Source organism: Gadus macrocephalus, chromosome 10, assembly GCF_031168955.1.
Source record: "Gadus macrocephalus chromosome 10, ASM3116895v1".
Classification (NCBI taxonomy): domain Eukaryota; kingdom Metazoa; phylum Chordata; class Actinopteri; order Gadiformes; family Gadidae; genus Gadus; species Gadus macrocephalus.
In genome coordinates this window covers 4,303,466-4,321,819 of record NC_082391.1, presented here as the reverse complement: position 1 = coordinate 4,321,819, position 18,354 = coordinate 4,303,466, and the positions used below count along the sequence as shown (strand labels likewise).

General features: G+C 43.8%; 2 protein-coding genes across 10 annotated transcripts in view; both read right to left on the bottom strand.

Annotated features, from left to right (window-relative positions):
- Positions 1 to 1,063: 1,063 nt before the first annotated feature.
- Positions 1,064 to 11,135, bottom strand: irf2b (interferon regulatory factor 2b). 5 transcript variants are annotated; one of them, XM_060062196.1, is made up of 10 exons: positions 10,858 to 11,135; positions 9,228 to 9,302; positions 8,040 to 8,132; positions 7,620 to 7,719; positions 6,998 to 7,174; positions 6,838 to 6,890; positions 6,204 to 6,297; positions 5,720 to 5,872; positions 3,297 to 3,343; positions 1,064 to 1,453 (listed from the first exon to the last, which is right to left on the bottom strand). In XM_060062196.1, the coding sequence occupies exons 2-10, from the start codon at positions 9,258 to 9,260 to the stop codon at positions 1,199 to 1,201; spliced, it is 1,005 nt and encodes a 334-aa protein (XP_059918179.1). In that variant the 5' UTR covers positions 9,261 to 9,302; positions 10,858 to 11,135; the 3' UTR covers positions 1,064 to 1,198. The 5 variants fall into 5 exon arrangements, with proteins under 5 accessions (XP_059918179.1, XP_059918177.1, XP_059918180.1 ...); XM_060062194.1 differs by lacking the exon at positions 10,858 to 11,135 and adding an exon at positions 10,556 to 10,847; XM_060062197.1 differs by lacking the exon at positions 10,858 to 11,135 and adding an exon at positions 9,496 to 9,579.
- Positions 11,136 to 14,049: 2,914 nt separating this feature from the next.
- The window catches only part of LOC132465474 (caspase-3-like), a 35,486-nt gene continuing 31,181 nt past the window's right edge, over positions 14,050 to 18,354 (bottom strand). For all 5 annotated transcript variants that reach the window (XM_060062120.1, XM_060062125.1, XM_060062124.1 and 2 more), the window contains exons 4-7: positions 17,324 to 17,452; positions 16,088 to 16,263; positions 15,611 to 15,725; positions 14,050 to 14,800 (exon numbers count right to left, since the gene is read on the bottom strand). In XM_060062120.1, the coding sequence (XP_059918103.1) occupies positions 14,571 to 14,800; positions 15,611 to 15,725; positions 16,088 to 16,263; positions 17,324 to 17,452 (650 nt within the window). In that variant the 3' untranslated portion in view covers positions 14,050 to 14,570. The remainder of the gene's footprint in view (positions 14,801 to 15,610; positions 15,726 to 16,087; positions 16,264 to 17,323; positions 17,453 to 18,354) is intronic.

The window sequence follows — 18,354 nt, the reverse complement described above, 5'->3', positions numbered from 1 at the left end:
CTTACACGATCTCATCATATAGAATCTCTGTTCTTGCTTTTTAAGGGGGGAGACATTTCAAAAGTAAATTCGGGCTTGGGATTAAAAGAAAAAGTGGTTAACCAGTGGGTACAGCAGAATACAGTGTAATCTAGTGTATCAGCTGTGCAACACAGCTACCAACACATATCCACACTATTTACAAAAGCATGCTTGCAGTTCAGGTATACCTCCTGTCCTTTACACGTCACAACCTGGCATTCAAACAACAAACTTATTATCGTTCAATGACACTCACTAGTAATGGAATTATTGTCATCTCCATCCTTTCCAGTTAGCCACGAAGGACCCTCTCTGCTATTTCTGCCACTCCAACTACGTTTCTTTTTTGTATGACCTAGCATGTGCAGGGGTCACAATAAATGTGCCTCAGGAAAACAGGCACCACCATTTTTGAAGGCACAAATCATCTATAAGGCTTGTCAAGTCGATTTCCTATATGCACACACACACACACACACACACACACACACACACACACACACACACACACACACACACACACACACACACACACACACACACACACACACACACACAAGAGCTGTGCAAAAGCATCTGAAAGACACATATATTTCTACACACTGTATAGCAAGCAAGGAGGAGAGGGAGATAAGAAGTGACCACAATGTCACGGCCAATAAGTGCGCAGGTCCGCCTGGCTGTTGGCTTGTTTATCTACGTTCATCCACGTCTCAGTGTGAACGCTCCATGCTCTCCCATCTCTGGGGAAGGCCAACCGACAGACAGAAAGAAGGAGGCGTTCCTTCTACATGGGTACATATTTGGCTTTTTTCTGAAATTAGTTACCATTAAAAAAAGAAAACGAAAAAAAGATCCCTGCGATTCTTTGATGCATGTCAGCGACGGCAGAGCTGATTTGCCAGCCGACATCTGAGTTCACGTAGAATATTGCATTCAGTCCCATGTTAGAAACCCACCCCTTTGTCCTTGTCAAAGCGGCCCGACGCGGTCGCAGAGTGGGGCCCTGAGACCCCACCGGGCCCCGGGGCCCTGAGATCCCACCGGGCCCCGGGGGCCTCTATAAACCTCCGTCCCAACCGCTGATGATGTGTCATCAAAAACAGCAACCATGACAACGGACGTGTCGACGTCCGCCCTACGCAGCGTTTGAACAACCTAAGACGGCCTGTGCAGGTCAGGACGAGTTGACGTCGGAGGTCTTCATGATGACGCTGGCGCGCACCTCGTGCCCGGTGGTCCCGGGCTTTGACTTGACGTAGCGCGCGGTCCATTTGTCGGCACGGTAGCTGATGAGCGGGTTGGGGTCCTGGATGGTGGTGATGCGCAGGTTGGGCTTGTTGGACATGAAGCTGGACACGCCGGGCAGAGGGCCCGGCGGCATCCGGAGGATGGACGCGCTGTAGCTCCGCATCCAGGCGCCGCTCACGCCCTGGGGGCGGAGAGAAGAGTTCGATTCATCTAATTCACACCGACATCGCCATGTACTAGAAGGCGATTTGCAAATCGCAAAGGCTGCGATAATGAATAAATAAAAATAGTGTATATATTTTTTTGGGGGATTTGTTATTGCTACTGAGATTAGAGGTTAGATTCCTATTTTATTTTCTTTTACAATTCAGTAGTTAAATAAATAGGTCATAATATCAATTCATGCATCAATTCATCTCAACACATAGGCCTGGTCTAAGGGAAAGAGAGCAGTTTATGTGTTGACTGCTTCCAATGTTGTGTTCAGACACAGAATGATTCATTAATTGTTTAGGGAATAATACAGAACATAAGGAACTTTAAACAGAAAAATCGCGTACTAAATCGGTATTGGTCGAAATAATCGCAATTCGATTATTTCCCCAAATCGTTCAGCCCTAACTGACAGCAGTGAAAGGAAAGGTCAGCTTCTAATCCAAGCAAAGGTTTCACGACTGGGAACAACAGGACAAGCCTGTTTGATACGCGAAGCACATATCATTAGTCTGTCATACAGCCCTGAGGCAAACAACGAGTCCAATCAAAACAATGGCGGCGTCTCAATGGTGAGAAGGCTTTCCTGTCCTCTTGATCACTATTAAGAAGGCAGTGGCTATTCGTACGGCGACCGAGCTTGTCACGTGACCGCACTTGACCTATCAGTCTGCTCGGCGCTAACCCTAACCCTAACCCTAACCCTAACCGGGCCGACCGTAATTATAGTAATTAATTATAGTAATAACCCTAACCCTATCCCTAACCACAACCTGCCGTGAAAATAGACTAATGCAGTATTTTTACGGCGCGCCGTACGAATAGCCTAATTGCTATACGTACGGTCGCCGTACGAATAGCCACTGGCTATTAAGAAAGCCTTCTTGATAGGGACCTACTCTGGTTCAAAGTGGAAAGCCTTACCTCCGTGGAAAATAGATCACATTGGAGCTGACTTCAAAGTTACTATGCTAGCTGTTTGATTATAACGCTTTTATGAAAACGATTAAATTGTTGGATTTAATTATGGGATATCCCACACCCACCAAGAAAGAATCTGTTGCCACGTTACATTTTTTCCCAATCCAAGTATCTAGCTGTGTTTCCTACTAGTTCACAACCTAACTAGGAGGCTTCATCTCAATTAAGACCCAGCCATTGGGTCAGCTACACCTCAAACTGTTGAGTCTTGCCACCCACTCAGTGCTGGGAATCCCTTCTTTAACCATGTTTGCAAAGTTGAATGCAGTGGAGCCGAAAAAAGCTAATATTTATATGGCTGCAGTGTATTTCCTTGGCCTGGCTGTTCAAATGTAATCCATTTATGGGAAAGGGTGTAAACATTGAGAGATCAAAATGCAGAAACAGGAACGAGGACATCAAACAAATGGAGAGAGAGAGTAAGAGTAAGAGTGAGAGTGAGAGTGAGAGTGAGAGAGAGAGAGAGATATCAGAATGTTAATGATTTACAGTTTGTGGAAAGCCCCTCCTCCTTTATCTTTCTCCACAACAGGATGCATGAATGCTGTGTACGCCTCCATTTACTCCAATACACACACACACACACACACACACACACACACACACACACACACACACACACACACACACACACACACACACACACACACACACACACACACACACACACACACACACACACACACACACACACCAGTAAGGCTGGGCAAAGCCTTAAACAGGTCAAGACCTGTTTATATCTGTGGATCACATCAGTCAATGATTCATCCATCTCTCTCCAGCGTGTTTGTCTGCGTGCCTGCATGTGAATGTGTGCGCATGAGTCTCACCTCTCCTGCATCTTCTGTCTCACTGTTCAAGCTATCTGTGTCGCTGTCTGTAGACAAAGAGAAACAGTTATGGAAAACCAGAAAACGAAAAACAGTGTGGCTTCAAAAAGAGGAAGGTGGGCATGAAGACTGTTTGTGGGATTGTGTAACATTTGCATTCAAACGCAACAGAGCCGGATCTGCTGGATAGACCAGTCTGAGGACAGCAGAGTGTTTATACTGAAGACGTGAGGGAGGGAGGGAGGGAGGGCAGGAGAGGATAAGTTGAAGCACAGAAGCACAGTCTAAGAGTTAACAGCGTGTTGTTATTACAGAGACAACAGAGTGAAATACGTTTTCATTAACAGTTGAATGAGCTGAATGTTCAAAGGTATTAAAAAAAAGAAGAAGCAGCAAACAATCCTAGTGGATTAGCAAACCTTTGGTTGAATGATATGAATAATAAGATAAGATAAGTACGACTTTATAACCCATGGCGTCTATTGGTTATGGTTGGGCTTGTGGAGTTGCACTTTGTACTAAATGCATTTTCGGTATCAGCGATCCATTTTACTGTAGCTATCACCCCTCTTATGAATGATATCACTCTCTGCTCATAAATCACCTACCAGAGTTATGTATGATCATTTGAAAGATAACATGCAGTGACGATGGGGACAATAAAAGGACAATGTAGAATTATTATAGGCCCCTATCCATCTTAAAGTTGGTCATATCTATCGGTTGATTCTGCAACCTATTTTGTGTTCTGAGGCCCCGGAAAAAAAAGCCATGAACCAGTGTTACAAGAGTGCTACACAACCAAATACACCCTACAATATATCAAATATCACTTACCAAAGAAGTCGAGCCCTATGATATAAAAACGTATTACACGGGTCTTCTCAATGCCGTGGAACGCTCTGTTCACTTGCATGGGCCCTTCACAACTTCCGGCGGTGAATTATATTTGATAATTCACCGTTGCCAAGTATAATTGACCGCTGTCAAGGAAAACAAAGGATTTGTTGCCTCTAATGACGTCTTTGGTATCACTCCGCAAGTAGTCCGGTAACTTCTCAACCCCAGCGTCTTCGGTTGCTAAGCGACTTCAACGTCTTTGGCAGCCTATATCTCCGCTGATCAACACTACGAATGCTGGTAACAAATTGTAAAAAGACACACCATGTGAAGTTATTTTTTCGTTTTGGTAAGTAGCCGTGTAATAAGCTGTGTAATAAGCTGTGTAATAAGCGGGAAAAATAAGCCCCTTCAGGGCGAAGCAAGACACCTCCGCTGCGCGTCGGTGTCCTGTTTGCCCTGTCTGGCCTTATTTTCGATAATGACCGGCGTTCTATACATTATCTCTTCCGTACATATGGGCTGAAAATTCTGGAAAGAAGGGGGGCCTTGTTATCCCAGTGGTTAAGACTCATGCCCACTTTGTGATACTTTTAAAGCTAGTATAGTCTCTTAAAGATAATTCATAAACAATAACTTTTAAAATAGTTCCTAAAATGTTCTTAACTGCAATTCCCTTCCTCATTAACAAGAACCTTTTATTCCTTAAAAGGGAACCCAAAATCTTAAAATGGTGGTAACATTATTCGATCATTAAAAGAGAAATTTCAGCCATTTATGACGGCTGCTAAATAAAACATTAATTTAGAGAAAACAAAAGTATGTTTTCATGATGCTCAAAAACATTGCTGGTACTTAAAAAGTATCATAAAGTTGGTGTGGATAATTACCATGGGGATAACGCTTAAACTAAAACTACTAAAACTTCATCCCGGAACCTATTTCTTTCCATCTCATATTGTTCAAAAAAAAGGTTTTTAAGTAGTCTCACATTTTGGCCAAGAGTGTGGATAAGTGTAAATCAATCCACTGTATCCATCATAGGCTAACTAAGTAAACTCCAAAGAAGTGAATCCCTAGTATAGCGAGTAAAAGTCTAAGCCTATGTCTTTTTCTACATTATAAAAATATCAACAATAACTAGTGCTGTCAGTTAAACGCGTTATTAACAGCGTTAACGCAGACCAATTTTAACGGCGTTCATTTTTTTTTTTCTTTGGCTCAAAACAAAGAAGCAGTAGCCTGACTGCTATGTTCAATGCAGTATGTTTGTATGTTCATCGTTTAATTGCACTATAGGCTTTTTTTTTGTATCGTCCTGTTTTGATCAGTATATGCCAATGTTGTTATCAATAAAAAAACATTTGCACAAGGCAAGCCGATGCACTTCTCCATGTTGATAAGAGCATCAAAATTAGAAAAATTAATGGGATAAAGAAATCAAGGGATATTTAGCATAGAATCTTTTTTGCTATGACATTAATGTGATTAATCGCGATTAAATATTTTAATCGCTTGACAGCACTAATAATAACATATGTATACACTTATATATGTGTGTGCTTGTGCGTGGGGGGTCTCACCACAGTATGAAGACACGGGAGAGATCTGGAGAGGGTAGGGGTAGGAAGAGCTGACCATCTGCTCTTCGTTCTCAGTGGTCACCTCGATGGTCTGGCAGACAAATGGCAGCTGCTCGCTGGTGATCAGGTGCTCGCCTATTGGGTAGTGGATACCTGCGAGCGGTCATGGGCCGTGAGGCCAGTTAGTGCACCGATCAAGTACTCAACTCATGCGTCGTACTAGCCAATACAATCGTCATATTCAACCATAGAAAGCAATCTCTTCCATTTCCTTCATCCCATTGGTGAAAACGTTTTGACCAATTATCACCTAGGTTGTATTTTAATGTGCACATGAACCGTAGCCATGTAACAAAGTGGTGTGAGAGAATAGGTCAAGATGACTTATGGCAACAGGCCTTCCTAGTCCTTCCAGAGCATTTCCCCGGTGAAAACATAACTTTCTGGACCATAACTGGGGTCTGAACCGGAGTCTCCTCCTCACCCAGGTTGCCGTCCAGCTCTCTGCCATCCTCTTCCTCACAGACTTCCTCCTTGATGTCCACGCCCATCATCGCCTCCTCTCCCTCATCCTCGGCCTGCGAAGAAGGACTCAGTATCACCAGGACGTCAACCGGGGGTTTAGGGTGATAGTAAAGGTCAGCGGCGCACTTTTCATTTGAAAGGGGAGCAGTCAGCCTCCACTGTCTAACATATCAGAGAGTGCATTTACATTTGGGCATTTATCAGACGCTGTTATCCAAAGCGTCTGACAACGGTTAATGCACACATTGACACACCGACGGCAGAATCGACCATGTATGCACCAGCTAGCTCGTCAGGAGCCGTTAAGAGTTAGGTGTCTTGCTCAGGGACACCTCGACACTCAACTTGGAGGAGCTGGGGAATCGAACTAGCAACCTCCCGGTTACCAGCCAACCCGCTCTACCTCCTGGGCTAAGCCGAGAGTACTGCACCCTGTACGCGCATTGGAGAGAAAACGTCTGCAACCCCCGGAAAAGTTAAACCATCAAATTCATTGGACCAGGATTTGGGTTCAATGCTCACAAATTACCGCATTTCCTCCGCAGAGTTCGAGTGAATTGTATTACAACCAAAAAAAAACTGTTAATGTTTACCTTGAAGTCACCTTCTTTAGCTGCCTTGGGTTTCCCATCCTTCTTCTTCTTTCCTATTTAGTCAAACACACACGGAGTTCAGAAACCAACAGATCGCGCTGCAGAATACAGCAAACCTCCTGGTGAGGTGGAGGTTGTGAGGCCCGGTGACCCTGCCCACCTTTCTTGGTGCTCCTCTCCGATGAGGAGAGCATCTTGTAGACCCTGAAGGCGTTGGTGCCCTTCTTGATGCTCTTGTCCTTCACCTCCTCCATGTCCGGCAGGCTGTTCACCGCACAGCGGAAGTTGGCCTTCCATGTCTTGGGGTCCGGGCGGTCCACGCCGAGCTGGTACTTACCTGACACACGCACGCACGCACGCACACACACAGAGTTCATCTCTTAATCTATGCTAGTGCATAGGTTGGCAAACACCTAGCTATTAACTCACACTAACTACATACCTGGCTAGCTACTAAGCTCAGCCATGACCCTTATTTATATAGCATGAACGGTAGGTCTTCTCCATATACATTCTCAGTGATTCTGTCATATTCTGTGGATCTTTTGGATGGTGCGGTAACCTTAACTTGAACAGGAAGTGCCCAGCAAGGTGTGTATTCACTGACTGTGGGCACATGGAGCAGTCTAGTACTCATCTAGTACTGTGGTTACATGGGCTAGCACACATGGACTAGAACACAATGGTTTGTAGCTAGTCCCGTGGGCACATGGGCTAGTACTGTGGGCACATGGGCTAGTACTGTGGGCACATGGGCTAGTACTGTGGGCCCTGTCCCTTACCGGTGTGTATGGCCCACTTCATGAAGAGCGGAGCGTCTTTCTGCAGATCCCAGCCATGGCGCGCCGCGTGCATCCATGGGATCTGGAAGATTTTCTTTTCCTGAAATAAATGAATCACACACACGGTTGACGGACCCCACTCTCCAACCAGTGATGAGATAAGCATCACAATGCTCACATGGCCTTTGAACAAGACACATTAAGATTATGTCAATGACACTAATGGATAAGACGAAACTGAAGACACATGCGAAAATGCCTGTGTCTTCAGTTGGTGAGGATGAAGCAGAACTAGAAGACGATCAGCTGTTGTAGTAAATAGCCGGGTAATGCTGACAGCATTGTCCTCCATACATTTTGCACTCGCCCTACAATGCAACCCCCCTTAGTGCATGAGAGTAAGTGAGTGTGAGTGCTCACCTTGTTGACCCATTTGAGTCCTGGAATCAGGCATGAATTTATCTGCTCTTCCAACCACGGCCGCATTCGCATCCTCTCTACCGGCATGGTATCCTACACACACAGAAATTACATCCCAATAATTTACCTATTCTATGAATATTAGGAAGATAGTGTACAAAGTGTATCAAACATTTTATATGTTCTTGATGTACTTTAATAACTATAGTATTTTAATAGCAAAACCTCATGATATTTTGCTTGATTAATCTATGTATTGAATATATTTAACCAAGCATTAGGCTAGAACTGTTGCTTTTCCTAATTCAACTAGCGTGGTCTTTGAAATTAAAACCTAAGTACAAATACATATGCAGGGTCAGGGAAACCATGAAACAATCGGCTAACAAATCACCTTATTGCCCCAGTGGAGAAGAGATCCACCATGTATGCGGTGCATTCTGATTACATGCCCATCATTCTGGAGCCATCAATAACAATGGTCTTGAAGACCAAAGGTTATCAAATCGTATGGGGCAAAAATCAAGGAATCAACCATTCACAGCATACAGCTGTTGAGTTCTAGGATTTCTTCCATATTGATAAAGGGAGTTTTTTTCTTGCTAGGGTAAGGGGTGGGGGGTCATACTATACAGCCTGTAGAGCCCTTTGAGACTGTACCTGTCAAAAGGGCTATGCAGATACAACTGAACGGAATTAAACAGATTGAACGTTCTTGGACATATACATTTATATCAAGTTCCAGAGAAAATGATACCTCAACTATAGTATTTTCATCATGTAACAGAGATATCAATCGGCATGGATCTCATTCGATTTGGCTTCCTTTCCATACTAATGAGTTCCCATTAACTCATTAAAATATTTTGGAATCAGCTCCTCCCCCTAATTCTAGGGTGGCACTCTTAATACATATTCTATTTTATAGGGTTAGGGTTATTTTTTTATCTCAATCTCCCAACACAGAGAAATGTTTTTTGTGTTGTATTGGGGCGAAGAGGGATGAAAAGGATGCATTCACCTGGACAGGGGTGAAAACTGTACACCATTAATTCAACCACCTAATGCACATTTCCTACAGCTTTCGTTTAAAGATTGGTTTCACATAATAACTTAATTCCTGAGGCTATAAGTGGCGGTGCCATTCTACCATGGGAACGACAGTGAAAGGGCTGGCAGAATGCTTACCTCACTGTAACTCTCTTCCTGATTATAACTCATGGTGTGTGACTTCCCGTCCTGAGTGGCAGTATCACAATAGCCCTGCATATCAAAATACCCAGCACACCAAAGTGATTTCTTTAATTATTATATTTTGGTAGGTAAAGGTTTAAGAATGATGTGATTGAAAGTGCGTAGCCTTCTCACAAGCAAAGGAATTACACAGCCTTTCTTAAAATGCGGGTTACCATTGAAATCAGCACATATTGTATGCAATACATTATTAGAACTGAACTAGTCACCAGAATCCTTGCAGACACCGGGCGTTGCTCCAGCCTCTATCAAACGTAATGTCATCGCTACGAGCATGGAACTACCAGGTGGGTAGTACTTATGAATGCATACAGTTAGTACTGTTAGTACTGTTACATCATATCACAGCGTCATGACAGCTTCATATCATCTGATAGCTGCAGACTCTTGTACCACCATTACCAGAATCCCAATGTCCTTACAGCATTAGAATGCACTTGTGGGAACATTGACACACAAAAAGGTTACAGCATTCAGTTATTACTGCACTACAAACGGCGTTATGACTGTGGACCACCAATGAAATGAGTGGCTTATCCTAATCACATTTGACTTATTGATGGTCTAAGTCATTGGTACCTTGCCAATACATAAATACAAAATTAATTAATAGTAGGTAGACACGTAACAAAGTTAAATTCGTTAAATATAAACCCAGCACCGTATCTTCTTCTGGACATTAAAAGGAACCTGATTGGCCATGGGGTTATAATACTTCTAACAACAAACCTACACACACACACACACACACACACACACACAGACCTGAAGTTCATGTATATTTGCTTTTATCAGTTGTGCACGTGTGTGTGTGTGTGTGTGTGTGTGTGTGTGTGTGTGTGTGTGTGTGTGTGTGTGTGTGTGTGTGTGTGTGTGTGTGTGTGTGTGTGTGTGAGTGTGTGAGTGTGTGTGTGTGGGTGGGTCTACCAACTCACAATCGGAGTTGGGTCCCTGTGTGAGCGAAGTCCGTCTGCAGAAACCTATAAAGAGACACTCCCTACGCTGTGCATTAACGTCCCAGCACACTGCGCGGTGTGGTTCTGGTTCATAGTATCAAATCTGTTGACATGGGGTTATTTATGGTCGATCTGTTGGGACTGGGAGACGTAGCTTACGTTTCAGTCCCAGAGGTTCAGCGAGCACGGTTAATACCCCAATATATCAAGTTAAAACATGTCATACATCAAACACTTAAAGTTCAGTATGTTGCATGAAGTAAATGAAGGTTTTCAACGGATCAACGAGAATAAACTGTACAGTACCTGCAGAGAATCACTGTCGGAGCAGTCTGCAGACAATGTATCCGAACCAACAACTATGCTCGACATTTTTATTCTCTAGGTTTGAGTTCAGTTTCTCGGAGAACGGCCAGAAGCTTTCGATCACCTGGAGCGGAGAACCATTACACTGGTTCCGCATTTAGCACTAAAGAGTTAACAGTCCGCCTTTCCTGTCTCCGCGCATCTTCCTCTTCAAGCCAAGCAAAAGTGAAAATAGATAAAGAAACACGGTTTCGCTTGTGCCAGCGCTCGGCACAAACATGCGGAAATAAAGAGTTCACTACCTGTGAAGTTCCCCCCGCAGATCTGCACACTCGCCTCGTCCCGCTTCACACTCAGAGTCGCACACAGTGTCGACGAGTCGCTGTTCCTAGTGTTCGTAATGTTTGTAGTGTTTGTATTAGTTCTGGTTTAAGAAGAATTGTCTTAAGGAACCATGATGTTTATCTCCAGAAGAACGAAACCAAAAGCGAGGCTCGGCTGCTGCGGCGCTCGGGCTGGAAATCCCCGAGACTCGAGCGGCGCGACCATTTGCTGCTCGCGGAAGTCCCTGGTGCGCCTGCGCAGGGCGCCCGGGATGAGAACAACAATCCGCCCCGATTTCGTTTTCATTTCCTCAATTCTGCCACATAGAAACACGTCTCCTCTCCCGCTGAAACGAAACCAGCGACCTTTCTGTGGGGCTGGGGACTCACCCAACCATACAGAAAAAAGCCGAGAAACGGTTTTCTAACGGAGGGCAAAGTTTAGGTTAGGTCAGGTGGTATGAAGACATATTGACATGTTGACTCAAGAGTTAGTTCAGAGACTATTTTTTTGCTGAATCACTACTGCTGGTTAACTGGGCACAGCGCGCCATCTAGTGGCCGCTTTTAGAAACGACCAAGCTGGAAAGGGTCGTATTTGTATCATGTATGATAAGCAGGGCCGGACCTGTACACTTTGGGGCCCTAAGCAGGATCATTTTGGGGCCCTGCTTTGGGGTTGATAGAGTAGTTTTGCCGCAGAGAACAAGCAATTGTATGCATTCATAACCCTTATGGTTTTTATCCATACCTCTTTGAACATGATTTGCCGCAATTATTTTACTACTTATTAAAGGTCCCATGGCATGCTATTTTATGGATGCTTTAATTGAGATATTAGTAGGCCCCAAACACAGTATTTGAAGGCGTTCCCAAAATTCAGCCGTGGTGCAGAATTACAGCCACTACGAGCCAGTCGCATGTTGAGCTTTCCTCAAATGCGCCGTTTCGGGGAGGAGGGTGGGGGTGTGGCCTTGAGCAGCTTGCGGCCACGATACCATGCGCTCTGTTTACAGTGGATGTATCGCAATGGCGAGGCACACAGCCTTTAGCCGTGTTCTGTAAATATCCTAGAACACACAGGAGTCCTGGAGCTCTAGATCTAAATAATATCATATCATACATAGATATCGATATCACACAATACATATTATCAATCTGAAGTAGACTGAACCGCACGCTGCCGGGCGGTGCTGCTTCTCAGCGGTGGTGCCTCGCGGCAACCGGCGGCAGGCAGCATGTCGCAGTTCATGTACTTCAGGGAGTCAAAGCCAAAGTTCCTTTCCCCCAATTCCTTCTCAACCATGGCTGAGGTAACCCCTACTACAGTCTCGTTGTGGAAATACAAGAGACGTCAAAACCGACGTGTTATGCGACCAACAGCAAACACTTGCGTCAGTGTGTGTAATCACACACACACACACGGCACTCGCACGGTCGTGTCTCATTGGCGGGCCAAATTCTCTGGGCGGGCAAGGCAGAGAAAGGCGAGGACCTTAGATCCTTTATGACGACATATGGGACCACATTCCAAATCAGCGCGCTTGAGCCTCTGTTTTCTCAAAGTCGAGCAGAACACCAGAACACTTGTTTTACACCAAACACAAGTTTTAGCCACTGGGGGACCATAGGCAGGCTAGGGGAACTCATATTAATGTTAGAAAACCTCATAAAGTGAGAGTTTCATGCCATGGGACCTTTAAGTATACCCACTGAAACAGTCAAAGTAAAGCTTACACACTTTCCCCATTTCTACTTTTTCTTTACTGTCTGAATATTGTAAATGTAGAAAATGTTCTGAAGCTTTTCTTTTGTTTGTTTTCCATGCATCACACATTGTTTAATTGCAACGTAGTACAGTAGAGCTATAAGTGGGTGAAGAAACTGCTACTAAGCAAAGTAAAGGTAAATCAGTTAATATGTGTCTTCAGTGATGTGGTAATGTAAATTAAAAGGGCAACGCTCCGCTCGCTATGGGAACATGGGGCGCAAAACTCAATCTCACCTAGGCCTCTAGATGCTCCAAATGTACTGCAAATGTTTGTAATTGTATGAAACCAATCAGTATTAATAAGCACAACGAGGGCAACACGCTGAATCTCCATAATCTAATAGTTTGTTTTCTTTGTTTACATTTTTTTTATGCTTTACCCCGCCCCCGACCGTCTTGTCCAATGATTGAACGATCTTTGCACACACGTGCGTTGTTGACAAATTCTCGGACTGTTGCGAAAAATTGCAATGTGAAAGGAACCACACTAAACCAAAAAATAAACATTGCGTTTTGGTCCGGACAATAGAGTTCTAACTAAGGACTTTCCACCCCCTCAGGGCGTATTCACACCAGGAAAGTCCTTAGTAAGTAATCGGACAAGGCCTTAGCCTGGTTCCGACCAGGTTCATGTGGTCGGATAAATTGCCATGGTTACTTAGCGTAGATTCCCTTAAGTCACATTGATGGAAGTGGAACGCAACTCTAGCTTAAAGTAGCGAGGCTAAGCGAAATAAGCCCAGCTTTGCCTTTAGCTTGGTTGATGGAATACCCCCGGGACGGAGTAAGGCCATGACGTACAAGTTGTTCTGTGCTGTGTCCTGATTGGCTGAAGAGAAATAGCTCCGTCGTTGTGTTCTAAAACTGGACCTGGCGATTTGACATGTTCAATCTCTGGCGACGCCTTGCAACGGAATCACAGTTCACACTGCTGCAATTTTTCCCCTGCGACGTTCCATGTTTGGTCTGAACTGGGCTTTAAACTAATATCAGCTGTATGTTTATATTGTTTCCTTTCTTGCTAAGTAAATTGCTTTGTGTATTAAAAAAAATTATATATATATATATATACACACATATATGTATACAAACACATGCATACATATATATATATATATATATATATATATATATATATATATATATATATATATATATATATATATATATATATATATATATATAAAGTACAGTGCTCTTGGGGGGCCCCTGGCGGTTGAGGGCACTAAAGCGGCCGCTTAGTTTGCGTATAGGGAGGGCCGGCTTTGATGATGAGAAGCCTCAGCATCATGGTAATGATGACGCCTCAATATATATGATAAATTAGTTTGTATTTACTCTGTCACTTTAGAGGAGCTATAATTGAAAATTGTTAATTGAGAAATTACTGAGTCATCCTGTGCTCATCATTCTGTGTTGTTTTTTATTAAGACTGTTCATAAACCGCTACTAAAAACCGAGGATAAATAATCTTAGTTTATAATATAATAATCCTAAACCAAACATTTCAAAACATTGTTTTGCAAGCATACAACAACAATCAAATTCGAGTCAAGTACAAATACTTTGTTTCACTTTGGAATGGATACACTTTTGCAGTGTATTCAAGACACTGACAACCGAATAGCAATGATCATATAATCATCAATACTAAAATTTTACAATAAATTTCTGTTCTGTTCCAAATGTGGCCAGCTTCTAACCTCCACCCTTGACGGTGCAGATTACACCATCACAATAAAGTAAAGTGCAGTACATCAAAAGAAGCCAAGGAAGCCAACACACTTAGCGACATCCAGCACCAGATTCATCCCATACATTCATCATAGAAACAAAAACCCAGCCAATAATCTCCTCAGCACCAGTAGTCGAACACCCATAATCAATTTGAACGGTTTCAAAACCAGCCATCATTTTACGACTAACAAGGGAAGTAGAAGTCCTTGGTCAACATGGACATGATGCACGGGATCTGCTTCTTTGCGCTGAAGCCTGGCGTGCTGGAGGCCGACTCAAAGTCCAGCGCCACCTTGTTGTTGACCCGCGTCATGATCTGCATCAGCTCCAGCTGGCAGCTGTGCTTCTTCAGCATCTCGCAAAGCGCCTGCATGAACCATGAGCCGTTGGTGGTGTTCCTCCAAGAGTAGTAGCCTGGTGGGAGACCATGAGGCAATACCATTCATTGTAGGACAGATCATATTTTTATTAGATTTTTCTTTAATGAAAAAAAAAAAAAAGGTTTATCTTTTATATTGTAAAGTAAGACAGGCAGGCATGGGAGAGAGGGGAGGAAAGTACCACGGGCAGGAATCAAACCCTGATCGCTGCGATAAGGTCTGGGCATTAATGGTACGAGCTCTACCTGGTGAACCCAAATAGATCACAGTTTTTAATACTCATCCCCAGAAACTTTGACTGACCCAGTCAATACCAAAGGTATGGATGATAGTAAAAGTAATTACTATGATCATAATAATAATTCTGTGCATTGAATACATAGTACCATTCTCACACACACTTCACAGACGGATAAACAGACACATATACATTTATACAGGCGATTACATTTGAGAACCATAAGGCCAGTTTTGACCCAGAGGGCAATTCATTAAAGATGGAAAAGGTTTGTAGGATATCCCTGAACCCATTTCATTTGATATTTTTAAGAAAGCCTCATGACTGATTACTATGGGTATTAAGATTAGAGGTTTTGCCACCCAGCTATAAGATTTCTACATAAAAATGTGTATGAAGCCAAGACATTTGTTTTGACAAATACCATAACTGATAACAATTTGGTATGGACAAGTCTTCAACAAAGACTACAATAAAATGGGCAGTGATGATCATATAATGGATGCATTGTAGGAGATTAATGCTGGTCATATGCTGTTTGTGACAAAAGGACCACGATTAGCATATGACCGCCTCATGATTCAAACAGCAGCTATTACTGATTACCTGGAGCTGTGGAGTAGGCATACAAGAAGTCCGCCTCCACGGGAATCCTATCCGATGATTGGTCGCAGGAGCTGTCAGTCTGAATGCCTTCGTCCAAAAGGGTGCCACGGCAGGCCTAGAAGAGATAAGACTAGTTTAAAGTCCCATAGCTTGGTCTAGAACAGTATTGTTTAATGAGCAACAGAATGCACTATTTTTGCCTGCTATTTAATACACTGTAAATATATATATATAGGGCTGTGATATTTCTGATGGAGAAAACAATTTATTCAACACAAATACTAATAAAGCAATCAAAGATTGTTACACACCAAAATATAATTAAAGGTCTACTAAAGGTCAACTGTATTCCCCCTCCACACTAGCTTTTCCAGCCGTTACCATACAAAGGAAAGAAAAACATGCCCCTCAGTGCGCTAAATAAACCCACACATCAGCAGTAATCCACACGTTATAATGCTGTCCTTCAAAGCCCACCTGTATGAAGAAGAGTTTGGGCTTGGCCACCAGAGTCTTGCAGCGGTCGCCGCGGAACATTCCGGTCAGCGTCTTGAGCTTGGTGTAGCCGTCCGTCCCGTAGAAGATCCCATCATCGCCGTGGCTCAGAAGCACGCACACAAAGGAGGCGGAGCCACTGTGGTCCTCCTGGGACACTGGGGGAGGGGGGGGGGGGGGGGGTTAGATTGAGGAGGACAAGATGGAGGCTGTTCAGATTGAGGAGGAGGAGATGGAGGCTGTTCAGATTGAGGAGGAGGAGATGGAGGCTGTTCAGATTGAGGAGGAGGAGATGGAGGCTGCTCAGATGCATAAGTGTTGGTGTTTATAAACCCTGAATGGGTCTGAACAGGCTCGCCATCTTGAGCACACATCATAGGGACAAGTCTGTACCAGTTTCAATTTGTGTAGTTTCTGTCTCCCCGAGCCAAAACCACTCAGTATCACCATGGATATACAGTATGTGGTCACTGAACCTCTACAGGTTTGGCTTGGGTGATTATCCGGTTGGTTGATTATCCTGTTTATGCTTCTGCTGGCAATTCAACAGGGAACAGGCGAATCTCTGTCTGCTTCTACACTCTGATAAGAAGGGGAAAGGGTCTAACTGCTCTGGTTCAAAGTACAACACTGATTGCCCTGTGTGGCACCGATTGGGTTAGCTTCAGTAATCATATTCGAATAGAAAATCGGATTGAATTTCAAATGTATGTTTTATGTAGGGAAAACTGGGGTTTCAAGTAAGATGGAACTTAAAAACTAGCAACAGGTGTTATGTTGTCAGGAGCATCTGAAAGCGGCCAAGTGGTTCAAGCAAAGCAAACTCCCCTTTGTTAGCTAAACCCTTTTCTTGTTAGCCTATACAGGCTATATTACCTATGAAGACATGTACAGTAACGGGTCGGAAGTTTCCACCTACAAGATTAACATCTGAAGCCATGCCTACAGTATTATCATAACCTGTTTGATACCCTCTTTCAATTAATTTTTCTGCCGCCGTCTTAACAGTAGTATACAGTTCTTCCTCTACCAGCGTCTCATTGTTGTTTATTTACATGAGCACGCAATACACGTGCTTTTGCACGATTACCGGATCTGATATTATTGTGGCCTGCCCCAAGTGGAGACCTCCACTATCATGCGTTTTGGCCGCGTAATGGTTTGGTTCAGTTTACAATGCTTTGGTTCAGTTTGAGCTCTACATGGTGAGTCCTGTACCGGTGAGGAGCAGCTTCTCCAACTCTGCCACCGTAAGGTCATTGGCCATCTTCATCTTGTAGCCCAGATCGGAGAAGGTCTTCATCGCACCCCCTGCGTCTAGGTCGGTCCCATTACGAATGTTCATGCCTGGAGGGGTGGGTGGGCGCACACACACACACACACACACACACACACACACACACACACACACACACACACACACACACACACACACACACACACACACACACACACACACACACACACACACACACACACACACACACACACTGTAACAACACAGGCAGATCCCACCGCAATATAGGAGTAAGGGACCAAGGGGTCCTTCAATAAAGGACATATGCGCCCCGGAGGAAGCCTCCCAATATAGACGTTGTGCTCCTAGATGGCCTTCTTATTATGTTAGGGGTCAATTTGTCCCGATTCATTGTTTACAGCCTCTAAAAACATGGTTAACATACTTTTACAGCTAGGTTATTTGTGACTTTTCCTAACTTCATGGGATAAACATGGCAAACAAGAAATTAACAAAAAAAACATAAAACGTGTGTGTGTGTGTGTGTGTGTGTGTGTGTGTGTCTGTGTCTATGTGTCTGTGTGTGCGTGTCCATCCGTGTGTGTGTGTGTGTGTGTGTGTGTGTGTGTGTGTGTGTGTGTGTGTGTGTGTGGAGAAAACCGTTCCCACGAGAGCTCTTATCATTCAGCAATGGGAGAGGGAGGACATATTGGCTGCGAGAACTCACTGACAGTTCTCATAACAACTCTGAAAGTTCTCGCAGCATAGGGGTTCAACATAGAACCGCAGTAACTCTGATCATTCTTGCAGTATGTGGGATGGGGCAAACAAAGTTCCCACAAGAACTTTTATTATTAAAACAACATTTCTCTTTGCATTTGTGCCTCAACTAAATATTTTGAAAACGATCACCAGACAGGAAAAAATTTGCTGCCACTGAGGTTCTGTCACAGATCTTTCAGGGTCTTTCAAAGTGATATGGATGAGGACTTGTGTCTGAGACAGAGGATAA

Bases quoted from the DNA above. Each gene is read 5' to 3' on its own strand.
- irf2b (XM_060062194.1), bottom strand. From the start codon at position 10,621: ATGTCGAGCATAGTTGTTGGTTCGGATACATTGTCTGCAGACTGCTCC. The intron at 6,891-6,997 runs GTGGGCAGGGTC...TTGACTAAATAG, and splicing joins GGAGAGGAGCACCAAGAAAG to GAAAGAAGAAGAAGGATGGG. The intron at 6,298-6,837 runs GTAAACATTAAC...CCTTCTTCGCAG, and splicing joins CTAAAGAAGGTGACTTCAAG to GCCGAGGATGAGGGAGAGGA.